Source organism: Myotis brandtii, unplaced genomic scaffold (assembly GCF_000412655.1).
Source record: "Myotis brandtii unplaced genomic scaffold, ASM41265v1 scaffold374, whole genome shotgun sequence".
NCBI classification, from domain to species: Eukaryota; Metazoa; Chordata; class Mammalia; order Chiroptera; family Vespertilionidae; genus Myotis; species Myotis brandtii.
Genome location: NW_005364372.1, coordinates 3196882 through 3224566, shown reverse-complemented (window position 1 = coordinate 3224566; position 27685 = coordinate 3196882). Strand labels below are relative to the sequence as shown.

The 27685-nt window shown below is 37.7% G+C and overlaps 1 protein-coding gene across 5 annotated transcripts in view; it reads right to left on the bottom strand.

Annotated features, from left to right (window-relative positions):
• Nucleotides 1–3860: 3860 nt before the first annotated feature.
• The window catches only part of TMEM196 (transmembrane protein 196), a 44845-nt gene continuing 21020 nt past the window's right edge, over nucleotides 3861–27685 (bottom strand). For 3 of the 5 annotated variants that reach the window (XM_005872309.2, XM_005872305.2, XM_005872306.2), the window contains exons 2-5: nucleotides 12599–12655; nucleotides 8753–9007; nucleotides 7161–7234; nucleotides 4440–4494 (exon numbers count right to left, since the gene is read on the bottom strand). In XM_005872309.2, the coding sequence (XP_005872371.1) occupies nucleotides 4488–4494; nucleotides 7161–7234; nucleotides 8753–9007; nucleotides 12599–12655 (393 nt within the window). In that variant the 3' untranslated portion in view covers nucleotides 4440–4487. Of the gene's footprint in view, nucleotides 4495–7160; nucleotides 7235–8752; nucleotides 9008–12598; nucleotides 12656–27685 lie in introns of all 5 variants that reach the window. The other 2 variants (XM_005872307.2, XM_005872308.2) reach the window with 1 other exon arrangement.

Below are 27685 nucleotides of genomic sequence, written 5' to 3'. Positions count from 1 at the left end.
TATTCAGCCCTAAGAATGTGGCTAGTTGAACTGAGAAACTGAATATTTGCTTTGTTTTAATTACTTTATATTTAAATAATCACATGAGATAAGATAGTGGCTATTGTATCAGATAACATAGGTCAACCTTAGAACAGTGAGTTTATGACCCTGAGCAGTTCAAGTCTACTTTTGTGGGTAGCATTAACATTGGCTGCTCTGGGTAATGTTCAGAGGTTTCCCTGGGTGATTCTAAATTATGGGGCAATGGTTCCCTATCAAAGAGACAGGTCAAAATTTGCTAGGACATTTTTGGCTGTTACAACTGGAGAATCCTCCTGGCATTAGAGGGTGGGGCCCAGAGGTGATTAATGGCCTGAAATGTATAGGACAGTCTGCCGATGAATTACTGTCCACCTCAAATGCCAGTAGCAACCAATTTGACAAACCCAAATAGATTAGCAGAGTCCTCTAAATACAGACATTCCTTGACTTATGTTGGAGCTACATCACAATAAACCCATCATAAGTTGAAAATATCATGTGAGGAATGCATTTAATATACCTAACCTGCTGATTATCAGAGCCCTTAGCCTAACCTACCTTAAATGTCCTCAGAATACTTAGATTATCAGGACATAACCCCACCGTAAGTCAAGGAGCAGCTGTAATTGCCTTCCTCTTTCTTCTCACCAGAAGCAAGAGACACATTGGGCATTTTGTAAACATGATGGGATGAAAAACACAAAGCATAATATCTAAAAACACTGGCAACATAGTCCTACACTGTAGAGTATTGGTTGTTTACCTTCAGAACCACGTGGCTGATGGGGAGATGAGGGTCCCTGCTGCTGCCCAGAGTCTCCAGAGAGGATCTTCCTGCTACACTGTAGAGTATTGGTTGTTTACCTTCAGAACCACCTGGCTGATGGGGAGATGAGGGTCCCTGCTGCCCAGAGTCTCCAGAGAGGATCTTCCTGTAGGAGAAGGGCAACATTCAAACCTCGAAGTACAGTTTCTAACGAATGCCTATAGCTTTTGCACCATCGGAAAGTTGAAAAATCCAAAGTCCAACCATTGAAAGTCAGGGACCATCTGTACTGTGGTTTCATTTGTGAGCTCTCCTATGATCTCAGTCCTACCTATAGGTCATGCTATCTCTTGTGATCCGATCTTGTTTTCTTCTGCCTCCTCAGGGACCTCATTTTCTAATTATGCTCATTTTGTCTTCTATATCCAACCACTCCCTCTCTATCTCTAGCACATTCTAATCTATCCTATCTCAAATAATATCTTTTCTTACTTCCATATACTCAGGCTGGGACCATCTCTGCCTTCTGTCCCCTGCCAGCCTCAGAACAGAACATTTATTCACCTAGCTATCTGAGGAAATTACTCTTTTGTTGTTGTTGTTAATCCTCACCAAGAGGATATTTTTTCCATTGACTTTTTGAGAGAGAGAGAGGAAGGGAAGGAGGGAGGGAGAGAGAGAAACATCTATGTGAGAGAGACACATTGATTGGTGCCTCCTGCACACTTGCCCTGATCAGGGTGGGGAACAAACCTGCAACCCGGGTACGTGCCCTTGACTGGAAATTGAACCCAGGACCCTTCTGTGAGCAGGCTAACACTTTAGCCACTGAGATAAACCAGCCAGGGGTAGGAAATTACTTTTTGTATTGTGATGAAAAGAAAGCCCACACCATATGTAGTTTCAAAAGATGCCATTTTTATTACATAGACATATCAATAGAGTCATCATACCATATTCTACTTTTAAACAATTGTATATATTTGTGTGTAGGTGTGTACACATACACACACATATATGGTTAAAAAATTTAAAGATGAGTCCACTTTTAATCTTCTATGCTTATAATAACTGCACCTTTTGCAGCTAGTCTCTACACCACCACACCAGTTTCACATATTCTTTTTCTATTTTAGGATCACATTACTTTTTCCCAAGGGTAGGCTCATAGTAAAGCTGTAATGCAGTCACTTAAAAACACTCTAGTTCATAGTTCATTGTATTGTGAAAATTAAATTTTCAAGTACTGCAACAATGTCTTCCTAACCCCTATCTCAAAAAGAATGACTACACATCCCAAATATATCACTCTAAGAAACTGAGACCTGAAAATGTTGGGTTAAAATAACTTACATTTAAAGATATAGCTCTCCTTGGTTAAATACACTGTAGACTATTTGGAAAATTGTGATGATTGTATTTCTTCTTAACTCTATGTCAAAGCAGTGGGATGCCTACTTTTGTCCTTTAAGTGTGATTTCATAAATTATTTCAAAGGCAAGAAAAGATCTTACTGATGTATTATAACTGCGTATTGTGCAAAGATGTCTATGAAGAAATGTAACCTAAAGTTAGAGTTGGTGATTATTCTTTCAGTACAAGACTGTATCCTTGGATAAATTCAGTAGGACCACATACACACAAAATATCTGCATTGTATAGTTTAGATTTCCAGAAACAAAGATCATGCCTGCTTGTGGCATCCAATGAACAGTGCTAATGTTGATTCACTGTCTGAGGTTGCATTTATGGCAACTTCTATAATCTACTGGATAATGAAGTTATCCAAATGAGTTGGGAGACTTCAAAAACTACACTGCACAACCATAGTCCAGTTGTTTCTTTGACTGGATACAGCCAGACATTTTTAATGAGCTGATTTAAATATGGTAGGTCATAATTATGTTGCTCTAAAACTAAAAGACCCTCAGATTTCCATTAGCTGGAATTATTATTTTCTTAGCACAATTAAAACCCATATTTTGCTTTTAATTTATAATATGTTCTCATACTAGATATTAAAGGTGTTAATTTACCTAGGGTTCAGTAGGCAAGTCATTAAAAAATCAGTTGAAAATTTATTAGCTTTGGGGAAAAATAAAAGTATGCAATACAGTGAGAGTTGTATATTTTAAAATATGAGTTCTTTATCTGCTGCCAGAGGTTATGTTCTCATAAATATTTTCAAAAACCATGCTATTTTCTTGCCTATACATATTGTCTCAGGTTGCTATTTTAACATTCCATCATGGAAATATTGAATCTTGCTATGTAAATGTGAGCCTATCCTCTTATTTTCTTCTACAGAGAAGTCTTTCAGGTTCTTTGGATATATGTGTTCTTAAGAAAGGTTTGTCTGTATTATTCTGGAATTATAAAACAAACAAAACACTAAATTAAATTATGGCAAAGCTAATTGTAACTTCATCATTTGGGCATACTTCTCCCATCCTTTCATATAATTTAATTGGGCTGTAAAATGTTTAAAATGTAAATATCATGAATAATCAACAGTAATTATGTGGAAGTACATAATTTAAAGTTATGCTTATAAATCAGTATTAATAATTGTTATTACATAAATACCATAATAATAATAAAATAGCCAAATAACTAAGTAATTTATCTTTATATTACACTGTTCAGATCACTCAACTCTATAAATCTCAACCGCAATAATTTTTACAGCAGACATAATAAAAAGAATGAAAATGAACAAATTAAGTAGAAATTAAAATGTGATTTTGGGGTATAGAAAAGCCTTGAACAATTGCTTTCCCACCTCTGTGGGAATGGAATCTTGATAACACCCCACAATATCACAATTTCTTTTCTACTACCTACTTACATTCATGATGCTATACATATGTGCTGTATATATTTTCAATATTTACAGTATACAGTATATACGCACATACACACACATAGTTTGTTTTATTCTTAGGCTCATTCATGAACATGCAGATCAATCTGCACAGTATGATCAATACATGTTTATTTGCCTTAAATGATATTTATTCATTTACAACTTTTCACTCTTGTGCAAAAATGCAAAAATATCATACAGATTAGTGTTCTCTCTCTAAAAAAATCTTTTTTTATGGTTTATGTTATTTTGTCATTTACAAATAAATTATGAAATATAGTTCATTCACAAGTTGAAAATAATTACAATGTTTTTACAACAAGGCATTGCTGAGGTTTTGAATCATGGCTTTCTTGAAGCCACTGTCTTTCAAAACAAAGACATCAACAAGTTATTGTTATTTTTGATACTTGCACTTTTTGAATACTTATACGAAATAGGTGATAACAAATCTAACACTCATGCTAGTCAAATAATGTTTGTATAGAAGAGGAATCTTTCAGTTTCATCTTTTCCTCTTTTTTCCCCACTGAAAAGTCTTTTTTAGAACCATCTGGAAAGTGTTGAAATTACTGTCCTAGAACATTTCTGGACAGTTTTCACCTAATAAAAAAAGCTGAAGACACAAGAGAGGCAAAATAGAGAAAGAATAATTGTAGTGGGTGCTCGGGAGAGATAACAGCAAATGCAAGAACTGTTTCAGTTTCATCTCCTAGTCCTTTGGTATTTCCTTGCCTCGTGAAAATCCTAAAAAATGTTCAGTTCTTTACAACATTAATTATACTCTTCCGTTAAATATCAGGTGTGGTCCTCCATTGCTCATGTTGTCTGTCATTTCCTGTTAGGAAAGCAACATGAATTAATTAACATTTCTTTCAGAGTAAGACATTGATTTGATTAATGGGTTTGCAAAACAGACATTTCAAGCCATTGAAAAACTTGCTGAGTTTTGGGGAAGGTCGAGGGTTGATATTGGTGTTGCGTTTGAGGAAATGAAATTTCATGGCATCTCGGGCACATGAAAATGCTGAAGTGACAGCCTCTGAGACCAAAGTCTTCTGCCCTCAAGAACAGTTCAGTCTCTCCCCGGCCCCGTTTCCCCGTTCGTTCCTTAACTCTCTTTTGGAAAGGCCTACCTAGAAAGAAGAAGATGATTATATGCCCACATTTCTCCAGTGCAGGCTCCTTTGCTGAGCATGTCAACAAAGGGCCAACGAGGGTTACCTTCATTCTATAGAAAAGTGCATGGCCTTTTTGCTAAGAACTGAGAAAGGCCCACGCGGGGACTGAAGCTTATTTGTGATTGTAAATCACAGTGGAAAGAGTATGTTCACAACACTGTTACTCATTCAGTTAAAAAAATAAAATTCTTAATATGTGTTTGTAGGGATCAATTATTCATAAGGAAAACTACATGGGAAGGCAGTAACATTTAAATATAAAAGATGACTCAACATAATAAGTTCCATTTGCAGTGATAGAAAATATGTTAATTTGAGAAACATTTGGAAGCTTTCAATTTGTGTTTTATTAAACATTAAACTCTTCCCTACACAATAAAAGGTAGTGAGGAGGTGTAAGGCCCATTCACATTTATAATGGCTAATGCACCAGATTATAAAGAATATTTTGGCAAAACTATCTGAAAGTAGATGACGACATCTTCCCTCATTTGAACAAGCCTATTTGCAACAACGTGGTAAAGAATAATTCAAATGGAAATTATCTTCTCAATGATTTCAAGCCTATCAGTTATATCAACTTTTGGTTTGGATGAATTAACAATTACGAAGTAAAGCGTTTGCTATTATAAACTTTAGAAATTCTTTCAAATATTTATTTGAAAATGACAAGTCATCCATACCTCATTTTTAGTCTTTATTTCTTTGAAAATTCAATACAGAAGGTAAAAGAGTGAACAGGCTTGCTTTTTTGGATTGGGTGGTTTTGAAAGATGCTTAGGAGGAGCAATGAGGGTCTTGAAGTTAGGAATCGGTCTGGTGTTTGAATCTTACTTTTGAAAACTTTGCTGTCTTTTAGAGGATGGGTATAGAGTTTCTTCCAAGAGGATTGTGGGAAAGGAGACACTAGGCATTGGGGACCTTGCCTCTCACATCAAGACCTGTCTTTGCATGTAACATGGCCCGGCCCCTTCCAGGCTCTAGGGGGTTGGTTATCTTGTTCCTGGGCAGCCATTATGTCTCCCCCAGTAACATGGCAAGAAATTACTAGAAAAAAAAAGCCTAAAAACTCAAACTCCTTTAGGATAAGGCTCTGATAGGAAGTGGAGAACATCCCTCGAGCCAGCAGCTAGCCTCTATGGTCTGGTGATGGTTCAGCTAATTGAGGGGCTGGCTCTGTTAGTGATATATGAGGTGGAAGTAGGTCTAAAAATACACTGAGATTATTGAGCTGTGGTTAAGTTAGTAGATAAGAAACCTGATTTGAGGCTTCATTCAAGAACTCAGTGTTGGTGGCAAGATAAGTAGAACTAATCCCTACAAAACAAAACAATCTTTAACAAAATTTACTCATACACCTTTTTTCTGCTTTTCCTACTAGAACAAAAATACAATTTCCTAATGAATTTATAAGAACTAAGTTCCTTAGATTTCCTATCTTCTCCTAAAATGACTTTGAATTAAAAATGTAGCTTCAAAACTATTTAAAAATTTAATCTAATTATAATCTTTTATTGCAGGATTTAAAAATCCAGTTTTTAGAAATATTACCAAAAAAAAGAATTTTCTTAACTAAATTCATCCTAATACAGATACAATAAAATTATCGATAAAAAAATAACAGTGAAAATCAGTTTTTAACTGGATGAGTATCTTGAGCTTATTTGTAAGTAGGCACATCCAACTTAACAAGATTATACTCTAACTTTGGGCCTGACCAAATGGGAGTATTTGCAAATGGACATACTTTCTGCAGTTGGACCACGGTAGCTATGTGACCTTCTGTAGTTCCAATTCTATTGTTTAACCAAACCAAGAATGGCGACTGCTTTCAGCAATCCAAAGGGAGCTAAATTTGAAATGCATCACAGCAGATAATTTTACAAGAAGAAAGTTTCCCTACAGAATGGTTACTGTCTTCGTGCCAGACGTATCTGCTCATGCAATGTTGGCAGGAGGCCGATGCAGTTTGTCTTTATCAGATCCGTCTACGATTAAAAACAAAACTCTGGTCTGTGAAGGATGAGACTGAGTCGGAATCATGATGTAGCAGAGAATAAAGGAGTCGGGAATCATCCAAGCAGCAAGGTGTTTGGATGCTTAGAGGAGGCTGAATATTTTAAATACTCAACCAAGTTTCAAGCTGCAAAATCTGCCATGTAGGTTATGGCAGGTCCTCAAAGTCGCTCTCATGAAAGCGGTACTTTGAGGCACCACATCCAGCCTCAGTCGAGGCTGATCTGCTGACACCATGGCTTCCTGGAAGAGGCAGCACTTTGGGCAATGACATTACAACATGGCAACTCCCTAGAAATTCGCGTACCTTGTAGGTAACTCTGGTGTCGGGGGCACCACCGGGCAGCTGGGCAAGTCGGTTATTTCAATAGCCCTCAATCTCTAATATAAATATAACAATTATACAGTAAATATTGCACACACATATACACAAAAAACTACATCACACTAGCATAAAAAATAGAGCAGGAGACAGCCACTATCCAAATCTATACTAATAAAAGGATAATATGCTAATTAGACCAGGAGATCTTCCGGGAGACTGGCCAGGGAGGGCAGTTGGGGGCCATGAGGCCGGCAGGGGAGGGCAGTTGGGGGCCATGAGGCCAGCAGGGGAGGGCAGTTGGGGGTGAGAAGGCTGGTGGGGGGGGCAGTTGGGGGCGAGCAGGCCCACAGGCAGAGTGGTTAGGGGCGATTGGGCAGGCAGGCAGGTGAGCAGTTAGGAACCAGTGGTCCCCATGGGATCGGGCCTAAACCAGCAGTCGGACATCCCCCTAGAGGTCCCAGATTGGAGAGGGTGTAGGCCGGGCTGAGGGACACATCCCACCCCCCATGCACAAATTTTGTGCACCGGGCCACTAGTATATAATAATAATCTACTTTGAACAACCCATTTCTGTACATGACCAGTCTTACTATTAACTCTTTTTTGAAGGACACATGTAAATCTGTTTAAAACTGCTTTCTTGAAACAATTTAAGAGCATTTATTCAGCTTATCGGGATGTAAACAAAATAGAAACACATAAAACTACAGAAGAAATACCTTTTCTTCAAAATAACATTATATAGAAATACCCAGCACTAATTCTTGCAATTCTTTCCTCTATTCTGTGGTCTTGCAGTTTTATTTCCCTGATATCAAGTAAAATATGATGTAGCCATTATCTTAGTGAGTTTATGTCACAGATACTTGACTTTCCCTTAATAAATCCAGTAGCAGGAAGTACATTTTAAAATATATGCAAATATAGTAGAAACACAGACAGCTCACTATATCATTTGTCCTTTTCTGTGGTAAATGTAACTTCCTGATTGAATGGGTTTCATGAAACAATTATGCAAGGACCACTGTTTAAATTACAGGCAAAGCTACCCAAATATGCATGAAGTGTAGATGAGAATTAAGTGAAGCTTTATGTGAATTGTAATTTCTGCACTGATAGGCAAGGCTTTTTGTCGCCTTATTAAAAGGCCCTTTTATGCTTGAAACCCTAATTTACATAATCAAATGCATCTCCTTACAAGCACAAGGGTGGGCTAGAAAGGCGAATTCATCCGCTTTCTAAAACTGGCGTTATTGAGTTGAGAGTGTATTTAGTGTTTTTCCTCAGTACAACACATAAAAATCCTTATTTATTAGGCATTGAATATTTTATGAAATCGTATTTTAGGAGCTGTGTTTTTTTGTATAGAGAGGCTACAAAAGTAGGTTGAAAATAAGTGTATCCAGAATTGCAGAGAAAAAAAGTAATAAATTCCTATCCTTAATCCAATGGGACCAACATTTCACAAAATCTAATTTCTCACTTTCTCATCTAAAGCAACCAGTTGGTTCACCTAGATTTGCCTGCGGTCTTCATCACATAGCAGCCGCGAGAGAAAAAGGTACGAGACTCACTTTCTCAGCCATCTCATGGGAGTGATGCAGGGAATGCTCCCTCTCCGAGAACATCCTCCTCTGTTCATAGCTGGCCAGGCGACAAGTGAGCCATGAAGAGAGGGTGCAGCCCCCGATCCCAATGCACGCAAGGGACATGGAGGCCAGATGCAGGGGGTAGAGGGAAGAGGTCTTTCTTGTCACAGCCCGAAGGAACTGAAAGTTCAGGATGCCCCCGATGAGGCCACAGATGCAGCAGGCGGAAAAGAGGATCATCTGGTGAGAAGAAGGGAGTGTTAACGTTGAGAAAGGATGGTTGAACTACAATAAAGATGTTTTTGGTGCTTCTCACAGGACAGGAGCTGTGCTTTCACCAAGATTCTATGTCATCGGACTGAATGGAGAGGGTATAGATCACAGTGTTCCCAGAATTAAGCGCTGACCATACAGAAGCCAGGGACACATCTTATGAAAACTCTGAAGTAGCAGAACTGGTCTTCTAGGTAGATTCAGATTTAACTAATATTGATTTAATATCTACGATGTGCTACTATGCTAGGAACTTGAACAGATACCTCAATGAACCCATCCAGAAATCCTCTGAGAGAGGCAGGTAACAATCTTACTCAGGGACTGAGCCTATATTTTCTGACTCCAAATCCAGTTTCACTATGTGAAACCCCCTCGCCCCCAAAATATCTAAATACCTTTTCATTGAACTGCCATTAGTTCCACAGGCTTCAGATCTTTATATTTCTTTAGTTTTGTGATCTGAGGAAATTGAGTTGACTATTTAATTTATAAAAATTTTATTGTGTGTGTATTTATTTCCCCAATAGGAGCTTCAGGGACTCCCCGTGAACTGACCCTTCATCTTACAAAACTTGTGTTACTATGTGGCACCACAGTGAAGCCTACACAGTAGGTATTCCCACAATACACTTGAACTGGCTGCTTTGGAGAAACTCAGTATGTGGTTTTGCTTTTGATCCTCCTATTGGCTTGATGTGGGTCTCTATTAATAGAACCAAAGTGTTGTTGTTTTTTATTCAAAGTAAATATCACAAGGTCTCTGGTAGAACTAAGTATAATGCCTGCTGTGTAGCAAATGTTTTGTGAATATTTAATAAATTTAATAGAATATTCTAATAGCTTTAATAATTTTATTTTATTTTGCACGAGTATCTAGGGTTTTCATGATAACTTACAGTATGATGCTAATTTAATTATCTAAACTTATTTCCATATTCTCCTGGCATAGCGCCTATTCTTGTCACCTCTCTTATCCATCGATATAGCTTGTACATTCCTACCTCAACAATATGTTCATTTCCTGATAATAACTTTGCCTTTTTTCCTTGGACTCTTAGATGGAAGGCCCAAATCCTGTCCTATTTCTCAGAACATTTCCATGACTTTACTGATCTCCTCCTTTGGCATAAATCCTCAGAGCAAACAGCTGTACAACTGACTTGAGCATTTAATTCTACAATATCAGGTGTTTTGGCTGTTGACAGTTGAATCTGGCAAGCACGTATTGAGCACCTAGCATCTGTTAGGTCTTGAGTGAGGTAGCAGTTGGCATTATAAAAAAGAACAGCTCATAGTTATTCCCCTTGAGTACATTGCAGTCTTGGAGAAGATCCAACATTTCCACATGGAGGTGAATGGGTTGCCCTCAGAGTAGGGAGCAGGGCAATTTAGCCCAACCGGTGGTTTCAGACAAGACTTCCTTGACCATGTGTCATCTAAGCTAAGTGCATGCAGTTCCTAGTAAAGGGTAAGGCCATGGATGCATGAAATAGCACAGTAAAATAGCATGATAGGCAGAAAGAACTACAAGTAGTTCCTTTTATTTCTCTAACTTAATTCAGCATTCCTTATTGTCTGTCTCATGGTACTTATCAGCAAGGCTAAAAATCTAGTGATGGATGAGTAAAATATTTTATAGCGATTAATTGTAATACTGAGTATCAATTACCAAATAATTGAATCATCCCAAGTGGGAACCTATAGCTTCCAATTCAGGTAGAACCAATCAGTTATATTTCATTTTTAAAGTATATTCAGGAAATGCAGTTTCTTGATAATATATTTTCATGTTTAGTCATTCTCAGAAAACATGAAAAGATATTAAATTTTACCTTTTTATGAAGTCATTACTGTTAATTAAGAAAAATGGCAAATTCAATTGTCTATTAGAGGAAAAGATATTTCTTCTGATGTTTTTCTTAGTAATCCTTTAAAGGCACCAGACTTTATTAACAGGCGCAGATAGAGCATTCTCACCTAGGAATTAAAATGTAAAACCTATACCCAAATTTATGCACATTTGCATATAAATTCTTTGGTTAGTATCATCCTGTCCCTCACCACCCCCTCTTCCTCTGAGATTCAACAGTCTGTTCCATGGATCTATTTTGTTCATCAGTATATTTTGTTCAGAGTAGGGAGCAAGGGAATTTAGTCCAACCAGTGGTTTCAGACAAGACTTCCTTGACATGAATGAGATCATGTGATACTTGTCTTTCTCTGACTGGCTTATTTTACTTAGCATAATACCACTCTTCAGGTCCCACATGTCTAAGCAATGGGGCCTTCAACCTTTTTGTCCCAATAGATATTCTCACAGAGAAAGATGTGATTAGAAAAGGAGTTAAAAGAACTGCACTACTGCCTCTTCCTTGTCCTCCTCAGATAACTGGTCTCCGCGTTCTCACAGAGAAAGATGTGATTAGAAAAGGAGTTAAACAAAAGAACTGCACTACTGCCTCTTCCCTGCCCTCCTCAGATAACTGGTCTCCGCTTGGAAACTCCTTTTAGGCTCAAAGATCACTTCCTAGGGTCCATGTATAGTATTCATTTCTCCAAATTTTAAAGGTATATTTTCCTATTGTACTCAATGAAATACACCATGCCTTTTCCTTCTTTCCAAACTCTCATAAAATGCTGTGGAAGGCAGCGGGGAAGCCACATTCGAGCACGCAGAAGCTGTCCCCCAGCCAACATCGGAGTTAACTGGGAGCGTGTTCCATACCCCGAAGCCCAGGATACACCATAAAGCATCTGAAAACACTTACATTTGCATTCACAGCAATAAAAAAATAAAAGAAACATCTTTGTGAATTAACTGTCACTATAACAACACAGCTGTTTTGCTGCTTTGTAAAATTAACTTGACAGTCAAACAAAGCCAGCAATGCTTAGGCCCAGTTCCATATTTAAACAGTTAAATTTCCCATGAACTCAAGTTATGTCTTTTTCAGTTTATGGAAGGATTCATGCGAATGTTTAGGAGTCTATAAATTGGAAAAGTGGATACTGTCATCCACAGAAGTCATAAAGGCTGCATATTCATGCATTTAAAGAGTATATCAAAGCCTTTCTTTTTCTCTCTTTCTTTCCTTCTTTCTTTCTTTACTCATAATCTATAATAGTCTTTTTTTTAATCCTTACCCAACGATATTTTTCCATTGGTCCCTAGATAGAGTGGAAGGGAGAGGGAAAGACAGAGAAATATCGATGTGAGAGAAACACCTCTATTGGTTGCCTCCTGCACAAGCACCAACCAGGGCCTGGGCCTGGGGAGGAGCCTGCAACTGAACCATGTGCTCCCAACTAGAATCGAATCCGGGACCCTTTGGTCTGCCAGCCGATGTTCAATCCACTGAGCAAACTGGCTGGGGTACTAGTAATTGTGATGTTTTTCTTTGAAAATAAAAAAGCCAGGATTTATTTGTCAGTCCTTTTGCTACCCTGTGAATGAGTCACATTCAACATATGAAAGTTGACTAGTCACCATTTCCATATCTGAGTTCTGACATTTCAAATACTTCAATGCACAACGCAAACAAGGCAGAAACTTACGATAAGTCCAGATTTTTTTTTGGCGCACAATATTCCACATATGCCACAAAGAAGAAACTGAAAAGGAAAAAAACAACAATCATTTCACATCCAAAGGTAAAAGAACGCCTAGTTTTTAGCTTATAGTTCACTCATGACATTTGCTCCAGGGAAGCTGGAAAAATTTATGCTCCCATTTAAAGCTGAAAAGGAACATCCTCCATTCCAGAATAGGAAGGGATAAAAGTGTAAACGCTAATGAAAGTTTGGTTTTGTCAGATTGATATGGGTAATTGTGGGATCTAAGCAAAACTTGAATCAGTTTTACCACCAGCCAAAATTAGGAAGTAAATGAACTTAGAGTCTGTTCCTCCTGTTTCCATTCATTGTCTTCTTGTCCTTTCCCACTTTCTCAGGGGGAGGAGAGGTGTGATACAATCATTCCCACTAAGCAATCAGAAACCAATGGGCTATCCTACAGGTAGGAAATCTAGCACTAATGAAAAGATAAGGCATCAGACAGGGACATGTTTTTCTACAGAGACATTCTTTATACCTCTCAAACTATGTCAGGTAAAATAGCTACCCCCTCCTTCTGCCAGAAATACTGTCCTTGGAGATATGTCAGAAGAACACAGGGGATGAAGCTACAATAGCCCCCCCATCCACTGGGGACACATTCCAAGACCACCAGTGGATGCCTGAAACCGCAGGGTTCCAAACCCTATATATACACTTCATTTTGTCCTTTTCATACATACCCATAATAAAGTTTCACTTATAAATCAGGCGCAGTAATTTATAACTAATAATAAAAGAGAACAATTATAATAATACTACAGGCCCAGTGCACGAATTCATGCACTGGTGGGGTCCGGCCAGCCTGCCCCAATTGGGGCCAATCAGGCAGGGCTGGCCAGGGGGAGGGGCCGAAGGTGGTTGGCCAGCTGGCCTTACCCCCTGGTCAAACTCCTGGTTGAACTCCCAGTTGAGGGGACAATTTGCATATCAGGCTTTTATTATATAGGATACTGTAAAAATTATGCAAATGAAGTCTCTTTCTCACTCTCAAAATATCTTATTGTACTATACTCACCTTTTAACTTAAAGGAAGCACTTTATAGCTTCTCTTTGGCATATCTGAATTGCCAGCATCACTACTCTGGTGCTTTGGGGCCATTATTAAGTAAAAGAAGGGTTAGTTGAACCCAAACCTTTGATATCACAACAGTTAATGTTATTTCATCACTTTACTCAGAATGAGGTGTAGATTAAATTTATAATCTTTTTACTTTTGGAATTTTCCATTTAATATTTTCATACAACAGTTTTCCACAGGTAACTGAAAGAGCAAAAAGCAAAACCATGGATAAGGGGGGGAATATTATATTGATGGCATCTAATTTCTTGTAAGAAAATACATGGCTGACCTATTTGCTTTGCAAAATTAACTGCATCAATTTACCTATCAATGACAGTTGTCAAAAAACGGTAAATTGTTTAAGTTAGATAGAAACAGGGCCATTTAAATTGCACATTTATGTATAATTCTGGTTGAGAGGAAACCATGTAAATAAAATAATCATTCATTAATAAATAGTAAGCTTACTAAGGGCTTTCAGATTAGCAAAGAAAGCTTTGAGTTATTTTAAGACAGCTTATTGAATTTGTTCCCCACATAACGTTTACCCACCTTAGATGAAATAATTTTCACTGAAATTTACTTCTACAGAAATACACTCATTAGTGAATAGAAACGAGCTTACATTTTCCCCCTCAAGATAATGAGCTGAATCTCAAATGAGCTTTAATACTTTGATAACCTTTAAAGATTTTTATATGATTTTATCAAAACCAGTAAATTTTTTAAAAAGAAGCATTATGCTAAGCGAAATAAGCCAGTCAGAAAAAGATAAATATCACAAGATCTCACTCATTTGTGGAATATAATGAACACCATAAACTGATGAACAAAAACAGATCCAGAGACAGAGAAGCATCAATCAGACAGTCAAACCTCAGAGGGAAGGCAGGAGAGGGTGGGGGGAAAGGGGAGAGATCAACCAAAGGACTTGTATGCATGCATATAAGCCTAACCAATGGACACAGACACCAGGGGGTGAGAGCATGAGTGGGGAGTGTGTGTGTGTGTGTGGGGGGGGTATTGAGGGGATAAGGACACATATGTAATACCTTAATCAATAAAGGAAAAAAAAGGTGTAGAAAAATAATAGGAAAACACAGACAAATGTTAAATGTTGACTAATCGATATGGGAGAAATCTATCTCTGGTTCAATAGTGCATTTTCCTGTGTCTGGATTAAAAGTTTGGTGATTTACTTTGCTACCACCAATTCTTGAATGTTTTTATTCTACTTCAGTCACCGGTTAAAATGACAACTGGACTCTTTTAAAGGTGTTATTTTGTAGTTTAGTTCACAAAATGCCAGTGTGCTGAGCAATTCCTTTTTTTCTTCTTCTTCTTCTTCTTCTTCTTCTTCTTCTTCTTCTTCTTCTCTTCTTCTTCTATCATGTCTCTAGGGATTCCAAATATAAATTATCTGTGTAAAATGGGGCAAGTTTATCAAGTTGGAAAGCCTGCCTGATGACAGTGATTCTTGGCTATGTATTAGCTTTAAAAATTCCTGATACCTTGACCAATTAAAAACCAGAATTTCCAGGTTGGGACTCAGGCATCAGTATTTTTAAATCTCTCCAGTATTTTAAAACCTTCAGTGTGTTCTTAACGTCAGCATTGCATGCAGGGTGCTCGCCAGTGCTTTATCAGCAGAACTGCTCACTTCAGAGCTCACCGCTGAGGCATCAATGTTCCCCTTAATTACTCTCAGCCAGATATGAACGAACGCGAAGCTACGTAAAGTGCTCTTCAAGGGAGAAACATCAAGTGCTTGTTTATGACATAAGGTCAGAGTGTCAGAACTGTTTGGTCTCTAATGGATCTTAAAAATAGAGATCCTTATTTCATTATCTTTTAACTTATTCTACCCAGTGCCCTGCTTTCATCATTGTAAACAGGTTTTCCCCCTAGGCCCCTAATCTTTTCAAAATTTTTAGTTAGTTAGAACTAGAATTGGGCAGGACACACTATTATGTGGAAGAATCTGGCTAAATTTATATTGGGAATTGAGAAAGTAGGCATAAGAAGTCACATATACAAATAATCATCATTGTAACAAGTATTGGAAAGGAATAGATTGACATCAAACAAGATCAACGACAAGGAAATAACAATTGAATTAAAATATGGGCAAGAGGTCTGAACAGACCTGACTAAAGAAGATCTGCCAATGTCAAATAGAAGAAAAAATATTCAACATCATTTGTCATGAAAAATTATGGATTTAAACAACAATGAAGTGGCACCACACACCTATTAAATGGCTAGAATACAATAAAACAACAACAAACAAACTGGCGATATCAACTGCTGGTGGTGTAGAGCGACAGGAATTTTCATTCCTTGCTCCTAGGAGTGGAAAATGGCACAGGTACTTTGGAAGTGAGAGTGGCAGTTTCTTACAAAGCCAAACACAGACTTTCCATATGACCCAACAATTGTGCTTTTCGGTATTTATCCAAAAGATATAGCTGCATGTCTGCAAAATGATCTGTGTCGGATTATTTATTTTAGCGTTGTTAGCAACAATGCAAGGGGAGCAATCCCAAATGTCAATCAATAGACAATGGATTAAATTCAATGGATTTCTTTGTATCTATTAAAAAATGTGAGAAAACTCTCTATACACTGATCTGGAAAGTTCTCCAACCTATCTGGTTAAGTGATAAAAAATAAGCTGTAGAACTGTATGTGTAGCAAGTGGGCTTTATGTGTAAAAATGCAAATATAATTTACATACATATTTGCTCTTACATGTATAAAGTAATTCTGGAAAAATATAAGAAACAATGAGCTGTGATTACCTTGTTTGGAGAAGTGCTGGAAGCTGAATGAAGGTGGCTAAATTTTCATCGAATACTTTTGGTAACTTATGTTTGAGCCATGTATAAGTGTTACTATTCAAAAAGTTCAATGAGTAGCCTTCTGTTTGTTCAAGACAAAACTATTTTTGAGGTATTAGGAAACAATTGCCCGTCACTATTCATCCTTACTAGTGAATGACTCCCAACCTTGTGTATAGGCAGGCAAGATAATGGCCTTAGGGCTGAGATTGAAGAAACACCAGCAGAACTCCTTGACTCCAAAGTACAGGCTGCCGTCGTCTTGGACACATTCTGAAAACGTATAGATTGGTGAATGACTCAAAGTTCCATACTCCTTGTGGGTATTTACAAAGAAAAAAACGAATGAAAATTCCCTACTCTATATGTTTTTATTTATTTTTTAAAATATATTTTTATGGATTTTTAGAGAGGAAGGGAGAGGGAAAGGGAGATAGAAACATCAACAATGAGAGCTAATAATTGTTCTGCTGCCACCTGCACATCTCACACGGGGATCGAGCCCAAACCCGGGCATGTGCCCTGACTGGGAAGTGAACCGTGTCCTCCTGGTTCATAGGTCAATGCTCAACCACTGAGCAGCACTGGCTGGGTATCTGTTTTTAGAATGTGTCTTTGGAAAGGAGGTTGGCCGGACATATTCTGGCTGTCTAGGAGTTCTGCTTAGTTTTCTTCAGTCCCAACATGTAAGGCCATCACCTTGTCTGCTTTTACACAGGTTGGTTTTGCATGTTTAATGGAATTGAGTTTGGAACCTGCTAGGGGCAGAGCTTTCAGGCACAAATCCAAAAGTGCCATAGAGTAGCTTACAGGAATTGAGGTCATCCTTCTGGAATAAACAGAGCTTATCACGGTGAATTGAGATTGAAAGCTGAATGTGGTTTATTCTGATTTAAATATGACAAATCATAAACCACTACATATTAAAGTAGATGTGGCTTCATCTTCCATGACCGACACACTTCATCTTTATTCAGAAGAGATTTTGTAGTTCTACATGTTCATGATAGTAGCAGAAATAAAGCTTTTCTTGTCCAAAGCATTTTAAGTCCCTCAACTCTCTGGAAAAAAAACAAATGAATTGAAAAAGGAAATTTTACTCCATGAGGGGCAAATCAATGAAGAAAATAAATTTTGGAGCAAAGAAACACTTTTGAACCTCACATTACACAGAAATACAATTGAATGTATTATTTCATTTGCCATAATTGGTACTGTTATGGTGAGAGAACTTCTATTTTCATATCTAACTTTGCCACAGCTACTCAGATAAAGCTGTGCTGTTGAAATAAAGTTTCTAGATGACATAATGGAATTTGAAACTGAATGAATGAGTTAGTAGATGGATGGATGAATGTGTTTACAATATACGTGGGGAGGGAAAGAAATTAATCAAATTTAGCCAATTTCAAGATACATAACTGGCTGTAATTAGTCTTTTCACTGAATAAAATCCAATTAACTTCTTTTTTGTTTTTCTGAAGTACTATGGTTGATCAGATTATGCTAATTCTCTTCTCAATGGTAGCATTTTAAAATAATTTGAATGGTATTGACCTTTTAAATGTCACAATCATAGCTTTACGGGTTTCAAAATTTCCTTCTCAAACCTCAGACGCTCTTTATATGTCAGCATTAGACCTTTTGAAACAAAAATCACTGAGAAAGATCTTACCTTGGCACTGAGTGATCATTGACACATTCTTTTTGAAGGTGAGAAGTCACTTCCCAAACTAGAAAAGGTTATGATCTTTTAAAAAAAATTTTTAAAAATTTTACTGAGGTATAATTGATATACAACATTATGTTAGCTTGTGTTCTTAATTATGTGAAACAAGATGACTTGGGAAAGTAACCTATGGGTATATTTCCCAGCTGTCGATTCATTTTCTCTGGGAACACCAGGATTGGCTTCAGAATAGACACAAAATAGCCTTTTCCACTTCCTGAAACTAGAAATTGGGCAGTGTCTCAGCAGCACTCTCCTCTGAATGCTACTGCCTCGCATTGGCTGTTCTGCAGTAACTGTGCTTAGTGACTATAGTTCCATCTCCCCTATAATCACCCTTTAACCTTGATGCACGCATTACATCCCAATCCCACTCAGAAATTTGATCCTGGAAGAAATCCAGGTACTTTTTATTCAGTCAAGATCAAATAATGTAAAACCAATCACTAAAAGCTTTAGGGCGTTAAAATGTCAGAATACAAATTTTTAAAAATTGCTTTGTTACTTTGTGGGTGTGTTTTTTTATTTTGTTTTGTTTTGTTTAAGCCATTAGGTACTATACTTGGCAAATCAAACCTGTCTGAAAGCATAGGACTGACTTACTTTTCTAGTTTGGCTTAATGAGCTGGCTCCACCATAAGCTGCCTGGAGGTGGGACCCACCACAGGAGCAGCAATGGACATCTGATATCAGACCTGAACACCAGGTGTAGCTGATGAACCCTGTGTTTTCTCTTTCCTGGAGGGTTTAAACTCTCCTAGAAAACACTGATTTCTCCATCCCCAGGGACTAAGCCAGTTAACAGAAGCACCCTAACAGAAGTAAGAGTGTTTTGTTCATACATATTTCCATCAACCACAGGAGAGGAAGTTGATGTTAATTTTTCTGGATCCTATTGTAGACATTTTATGCCTTTGCCTGGCCAGTTTTACGTGTTTTATCTCTGACAGGTTCATTTTCCCATCATAGCACTGGGGGTATATTTGGGCTTTAAAGATCCTTTAAGCTTTTTTTTCCCCCCTTTGGTTCCCATGAGGGTGAATCATTTTTGGTGACCAGAACACCAAGATTTATAAGTGAAGGTGGGGCTACCAGTATTCCATATGGAGCCTCCAAGGAATGAGAGAATTGCTTTTCTAAAGGGTGTTAACAAACGGGAAGTTTTCTTCCCCAAATGTTTCTTAGTCATCTCATTCTCTCTCTGCCTCCCTCTATCTTGTAAGAAAATCAGGACCAGTTGATCAGAGTCTTGCAAAATAAACACAGAAAATCTTTAATTGCACGGTGTGATTCAGCATTATAATTTATATTAGTTAGCTAGGCTTCCTCTGTTCTCAACAGTTCTTATAATAAATATTTTGGATCAGGTAGAACATTATAGTTTTCTTTTTGAATATATTTATGCCAGAGCCTGTCAGTACACATACGGGGACTGTGAAAACCAAGAGGTTGGAAAGAGTCAACCAGAATAAGGTGTTTCCAAACACCAGGGGTAACCAAAGAGTTGCAGAACATTATTCATAAACTCACCTGAAATTTCCTAAGGGAAAAGTGTCCCTTCTCTCCACAAAGCTATTTACTAGTAGTTAAGTTCAAACTGGTTTTAAACAAGGGCAAACATGCATTGCATCTTTCCCGTACCTGGTTCAGGTAGATTGCCTAAAAACTTGACAAGGCAAATAGAGAGACTTGTAAGTCAAATCTCAAAAAAGGTCATTGGAAAACTTATAAAAATTGAAACTGATCATAAATTTCTCATTGCCTTAATAATCTGAAAATATCTTACAAGAACATGAATCAGGCTGTTAAAACAAGCATATTCCGGGAAATGAATCTGGAGAGAGGTTTTTGAGGCCTAAGTTTTGGAAGCAATCATTGTAATTGAAGTGCCATAGTGGTGTGGAAGGTTTATAAACGTAACCTGGTAAAGGGTCCAGGGGGGATGCCGAGTTTCTGATGTGTTCAGAATACCTCTGAATGGTGGTTTCTGAGCCTCATTGATTTGTGTTATTCACACGATGGCTTTCGGCTTTCTCTGGATAAAGAGGACCATCATAAACAATTGGAACCCACCTTCCAGGCTTCTCCTGATTCATTACTCAGCAACTTTATTATGCCAGTGTAGCTGTATAGTCACGTATATGATTTGGTAGTATTATGGGATGATACTACAGTGTATAAAAAATAACGTCTACACACAAAAGAGCCAGACAACCTGCTCTGGCACTTAAAGGAGCAAAAAGATTTAATCTGACAGGTTTCCTATTTCCTGGAGTTAAGGTGTGCTTTTACTGAAAACCGCACAAAGATTTCAGGAAGAAATAATAATGTGGCAAAAAAAAGGAATTTTGGAGCATAAACATACACTTCGGATATAGTCCTTGAAGAAAGTATGAAATGCTGCACTCTCCAGCACAAAGAATATTTGCCTTCCTGGAAGAACATGCACAGGAGGTCTTAGTAGATGGGCCTCTCCCTTCACCATCCAGTCCCTTTTTTGATTCTTATTTACTGTAAAAATGTGACTCTCTGCAACTTATCTCTGATGAAACAGAAGACATTTTCATTTTAGGCTCCTCGGTGTCCGGGGCTATTTTTCCAAACGGAAACACTTTCTTAAGTATTCTGTTGAGATCAATTCTCAAATTTCCGCAGTTTACTTTTGCAATAGTTTGTAACATTTATTATTTGGGTTATCCCTCTCAGTATTTCTGGGAAGGCTGGAAAAAAACACCCTCTTTAACATTTCCACTTTGTGGATACAGGAATGTGCCAAAAATCACACAGCACGTCAGTGGCATAAGTTCAATGAGAGCTGAAGATTGGGGTTCCCAAATTATTGCTTGTTTTGTGCTAACACCCTGTTTCACAACAGCTCTCCGTATATTAGGAACATCTCACCAAAAATATTCTTTTGATAGAGAAGACATAAAATGTTCCCAAGGAAACGCTTCCAGAGAAACCTTTCTGGAGAGAAGAACAGCTATACTAGTGTGCCTGTCACCTGAGTTTTAACCTTCCCCTTGAAATTCTGTTCTGTCTTTCCTCACAGTCACTCTCCTCCTATTCAGCCTCAGGTTATGGGCTGTATCTCCAGTTCCATTGTGGATAAAGCCTAACATTAAATAAATCCTTTTCTGTTTATCTCCTCAAGACAACTAAGATAAGCTGACATTATTAAAAAAAAAAAAAAGCTTGGTAGGGGTATGACAGCAAAATTAACAAAGAACGTGTAAGATGCAGGGCGATGGTCCCTTCCCTGCTGCACAACTCACCCAATATGCAGGCTGTGTTCTTACCACGTCTTGTCTGAAGGACCCAGTACTGATGGTTTCAAGAGGATATCAAACCTGAGGAGACAAAGGGCCACAGGCCTCCTCCAGGATCACCTGCTTCCAACTGAGATCATCCTTTGGAGTATTCCATGAGTTGATTTAATGAAAATGGTGACCTCATTGCTTTTCACTCTGATCTCTATCCAGATTTTAAAAAATTGAGTACCTCACAGTTCTTTATTTTTATTGATTTTAAAGTGCTGAGAACATAAAAATACCTGTCCATTGATCACATGATTGGTCAAAGATAAGCTATGCAGAACAGGTTACCTTGTGTGCTGTAGCGTGTACCAATTCATAGGATGAAGGTAATAGTACCAAAAGTTGGGTTCTTTGGACTATCTGGGACATGGGGGTAGTCTAGAATGTTGACTATTGTTCTTGGATTTATATTCTAGAACTAAGAATAATGCATATGAGTTACATGGAGGGAAATTTTCACTCATTACCAGGAAAATTTTTCTAATGAATAGACCTGTCCACAAAGTAGCTTGGGGGCCTCATAAAATTAATGAGGTCCCTTTGGAGGTGTTCAGGGAGTGACCAAATGACCACCTCTTGGGGTACAGAGGACAGGTTGGTATAATTCTGACAAGGGGCTGAAGTAGGATCCTGTGAACTATACTGATGTTCCGGTTGAGGGTAATATACCGCATGGCTAGATGATCAATTTTCAAAGAATTGGAGTTTAGTGACAAAAATGTGACTCTAAGCAATCCATCTCTGATGAAACAGAAGACATTTTAATTTTAGGCTCCTCAGTGTCCTGGGCTATTTATTTTTCTGACCATAAATTAGTCAAGACAATATATAAATGTATGGAAGTACTGCTTAATTGAGGCTGCTGAAAATAGAATGCCAGATAACAGTTTACTATCACTGCAAAAATAGCCTTGCTATTTTTACCTTTCCTTTTACTTAAGGTTAATAATAGATGACACTTTATGGTTCCTAGTATATAAAATTATAGTTGGCATCCATATATGGGTTTTATTTTGCAGGCAACTTTCCAAAGAATTAATTCATATTCTTTAGAGCACAGTGTGAGTTAGGGGAACTAAAAGGGGATTTACTAGTAATTGCCTTGCCCAGAACCTCAGTAGAAAGTAACTACTGCCAGAGCTGATTGAGAATGTAGAGGGTTTTTTTGTTCCTGTCTTCTCTCCTTAGTTCTTCTCTCTTTGGAATTAGAGAAATCATATAATATCCCTCTTACGGTTGGCAAAGTTTGCTGCTGTGTTTATTTTACTTTCTTAGCTCCTACCTCTTTAGGGTTCGGTTGGATTGTATTGACAATTATTGTATTTACAATAAATATTTAGGTTTAGGGAATGTAAATGTAGTGTAATAGGCATGGTAATAAGAATGGGCTAGCCTGGTAGGTGTGGCTCAGTGGTTGAACATCAACCTACCAATCAGGAAATCACAGTTCAATTCCCAGTCAGGGCACATGCCTGAGTTGTGGGCTTGACCCCCAGTAGGGGGAGTGCAGGAGGCAGCTGATGAATGATTCTCATCATCGATGTTTTTCTCTCTCTCCCTAGCCCTTCCTCTCTGAAATTAATAAAACTATATTAAAGAAAAAAGAATGGCCTAATATTTACTGAGCACTTGCTAGAGACCAGGCCCTGGGCTAAACACTGTACATACATCATTTAATTTAATCCTCATATTCTACTTAGAAAACGGATCCTGAGACCAATCGTTTCACATTATGCAGCTGATAAGCGGCAGACCAAGTATCCAAGCATTGGCCTTTCTAACTCTAGAGATGGAACTAAATTAGGATTCTCCAATCATTGTTTCACCTCCAAGTCTCTCAGCATTCATTGCAGTCACGTTGCTTTTTCCTTTCTGTACTAGAGGAAGCTCCTGAGACAAAGATCAAAATAAGCCTTCGATTTCTCTTTTGACAGGAGGATATTTTGGCAGCGTGGTAACAGAAACCAAAGACAGCTTTCCATTTAATGAAGATCACAGCTTGGGCGGATATGACACAATGGGAAGAAATGGAATAAGGGTGGGTCCACCATGTAATCACTAAATTGTGACAAGGGAACTTTCCCCCCAAAGGCTATGGATTCCAGTCTCTAAAGAAGCATTTTCCTACCACTTGGTGGCAGTAATTACCAATTAATATACAGGATTGTTTTTCAATTTACCACTAAAATACCGGTCTTTATCTCCTCCAGCTGGGAGAGATTTTAAAAAAGATTTCTCCCTTCAATTAATCAACCTTTTAATGAACCGCATTTACTTCTATGAGTTCCTCTCCCATGCATATTTATAACGCCCTCCTGCCTCTCCTAAGTTAAAGTCCTCTGCTTTCTCTCTAGAATAACGACCATACATAATTACAATAGAAAAGTTTCTGCCATTCAACCTTATAGCTTTAGAGGTGTTGATTGCGTGGCTGACCAAAACATGGTGATGAGAGATCTTGGGGAAAAGGGATAGGTGAGCTTATCAAGGCATAAACGGAAGAGAATTTATACTCATTGAGTACTAACTTATAAGTATTGGTTTATAATAACCAAGGAACTTCAAGAATGTTGTCTCAATCGATAAAACCAGTTCATTTTACAGAAGAGGAACTAAGGTTCAGAGAAAAGTAAATGATCTTGTCCAATATATACTTGGATGGTGTTCATAAATGGCAGAATCAGAATTTAAATTCAGATCCGTCTGACTCTACAGCGTGTGCACTCTCTGCTGTCTCATGCTGACTCTCTAATAATGGTATTATCATGTCAAAGGAAAGAAGCAGTTAAGAAAGACATCTAATTTTCAAGCTCGAAAGGGAATATCAACATTCTAAGGATGCTCAACTCTCTAATGCAGAGACATGAAGAAATGAGTTTATCTTGATAAAGAATACATTTTGTTTAGCTTTGAGGTAAGGTAGGAAGTTGGAGAGGTCTACTAAAATGAGAAAAAGCAAATATTTTTTTAGGAGGTATAGATTGTATGGAAGTATCCTGAAGAAGAAGACTGGGCTAACTAACTAAAATTTAGTCTTTAAAATCATGTTTTCTTAGAATGTGTTAGGCTATGATAAAATGCTTATAACACTTATGTTATAAACACATTTTAATGCCTATAACACTTATGAACACATTTTAATTTTAACATAACAGAATACAAAATATTATGTACTTTTTTATATTGCAAAAATTATTATTTTGATACTAACAAAGCTAAGGCAATATATCACAACATAAACAGTGATTATCTCTGAGTAGTGGAGTGATTGCTGACTTTAATGTTGTTTTTGCTCTTTTTTATTTTCCCAATTCTCTATAGTGAACTATATAAAATAACAGAATATTTCATTTACTATTTCGAGAACTTTGTTCTGGTTACATTATATAAACCAATGATTATGGCTTTAGCCTTTAGAGGAATTAATGAACATGAACAAGATGGAAAATAAGCCAGCAGAGACAACCCTTCTTAAAAACACAGAAGGACATAAAGTGTAATATGGAAAGAACTAATCAAATATTTCCCTCTCTGGTTTTAAGTTCCCACCATGTGAATATATATTTGAATTAAGTCACAGAATCCCCAAAGGGCATTCACTTAAATTCCAACATATCAGTTGGGTGGGTTTTACACACACAAAAATTAGTATCCATGTGGGGGAAACAACATTTTCTTGTTTATGTGTACGTCAGAACCTTGGTAGTCATCCAGGGCAGTGCTAAATGTCCTAGAAACTTCTGTTTCCAATGAAAGAGAAGGTCAAGGGGTTTGGGGAGTTGGCTTTGTATTCATTAACTGCTCCTCCAGATTCTTCTCTTCCATTTATCTTCCTTCCTTTGTCCTACTCCCTGTTCCTGCTTCCAAATAAACAACATTCACAAACAATTCTCCTACTTAGTAAGCTAGGATGTCAGTGACTCATAATGTGACCAACATCACTATATTATTTGCATATACTTGACAAGATTCTGCAGTTTGGATCAATCTTGTCCATTAAGAAAGGCAGTCCTGCCCTAACTGGTTTGGCTCAGTGGATAGAGCATCAGCCTGCGGACTCAAGGGTCCCAGGTTTGATTCCGGTCAAGGGCATGTACCTGGGTTGTGGGCACATCCCCAGTAGGGAGTGTGCAGGAGGCAGCTGATCGATGTTTCTCTCTCATTGATGTTTCTAACTCTCTATCCCTCTTCCTTCCTCTCTGTAAAAAATCAATAAAATATGTTTTTAAAAAAAGAAAAGAAAGGCAGTCCTTTTCATCTTTAAGTAACTCTGATCATCAGAAAGTTCTTTCTTCTATTAAGCCGGAAGCCTTTATCTCTGTATCTACCCATTGTCCACATTTTAAGGCAAGTACGCCTTAACCTGTGTTTTCTCTGGGGCAAACATGCCCTGGTTTCTTGGCTATCTTCATGATCACTCCCGAATGTTCTGTTGTGTTTCTCCTTAAGAAAAAAGTAACTGTCTGGAAAGCAAATAAATAAATTGGCAGAACTTTTTCTTTCAACAAGATACTTCTTTTAGGCAAATTTCCAGATCATTGAGGTCCCTAATGATCACTATGTCTAGTCCATAATATTTACCCTCCTTAGGGATATTTGTAGAATTAATACGTGTCCTAAACTAGTGGAAATTTGCTGTTGGCTGATAGATATTTTTAAGCAGTGGCCTTCTGTTGTTAGATATTCCAGGCCACTTTCTACTCCCAAATAGGACAACAGAGGTTAAAATATATGAGATCTACAATGTTTAGACCTTTATAAACAAATACCATCCATTATCCAATTCCCTTCCTTTACAGATTGTTCTATACTTTACAGAACTCAATCAAATTAATGTCATTCCCTCGGAAATAAAGTGAGGCTTGCACAATTTACACCCAAAATACAGCTTCAAAATCTCCAAAGGAGGAAATATCGTGTATTATATTATTTTAAATATTTGTTTTAAAGGTTACAGTTTCCCAAAGCTCATTTCCTTGAATAATGTTTTGTTTTCAAAGGTGTCTGAGAGAAGTAACTCTAATACTTAAAACAAGGTGAGGAGAATGGTTAAATGTGCAACAAAATTTTAAGTTTTACACTCATTTCTTGGGGAAAAATAAGGAGGCATCTGAATAGAGAAAAACAACATCATCGTTATTTTGGGGTTTAGGGTAGAACTAGGAAGAAGCAGGTTGGCATGTTTTTTCCTAATAAATCATATGAAGAGGAAACAGAAATATTGGAAGGAAACATATAGCAGACAGATAGCATGGTGGTTGTGCATTGACTAGCAGATGAGATTAAAATGGGAAGAAGGGGACTCTTCACTTTTCAGGTAGAGCTGCTGGCTACTCTGAAGCCTTAGAGGAGCCATGTTTATGCTTCAGGTCACTTCTCACCCTAAATAAAGGTCAATCTATGAGTGCTGTCCACTAAGTCCTGGGTTGTAGAGCCAGCTCTTCATAGACAGGATTTAAAAGAAATGAATCCCGTCCTAACCAGTTCGGCTCAGTGGATAGAGCATCAGCCTGTGGACTCAAGGGTCCCGGGTTCGATTCTGGTCAAGGGCATGTACCTTGGTTGCGGGCACATCCCCAGTGGGGAGTGTGTAGGAGGCAGCTGATCGATGTTTCTCTCTCATCGATGTTTCTAACTTTCTGTCCCTCTCCCTTCCTCTCTCTGTAAAAAAAATCAATAAAATATATATTAAAAAAAGAAATGGATCCCTATTAAAATACCAACAGCATATTTCACAGATCTAGAACAAATACTCCAAAAATTTATATGGAACCAAAAGAGACCCCAAATAGCCACAGCAATCTTGAGAAAGAAAAACAAGGTTGGAGGGATCACAATACCAGATATCAAGTTATACTACAAAGCCACTGTAATCAAAACAGCCTGGTACTGGTATAAGAAGAGGCATATAGATCAGTGGAACAGAACAAAGACCTCAGAAATCAACCCAAACCATTATGCTCAATTAATATTTGACAAAGGAGACAAGAGCACATATTAGAGTAAAGACAGTCTCTTCAATAAATGGCGTTGGAAAAATTGGAGAGATACATGCAAAAAAATGAAACTAGACCACCAACT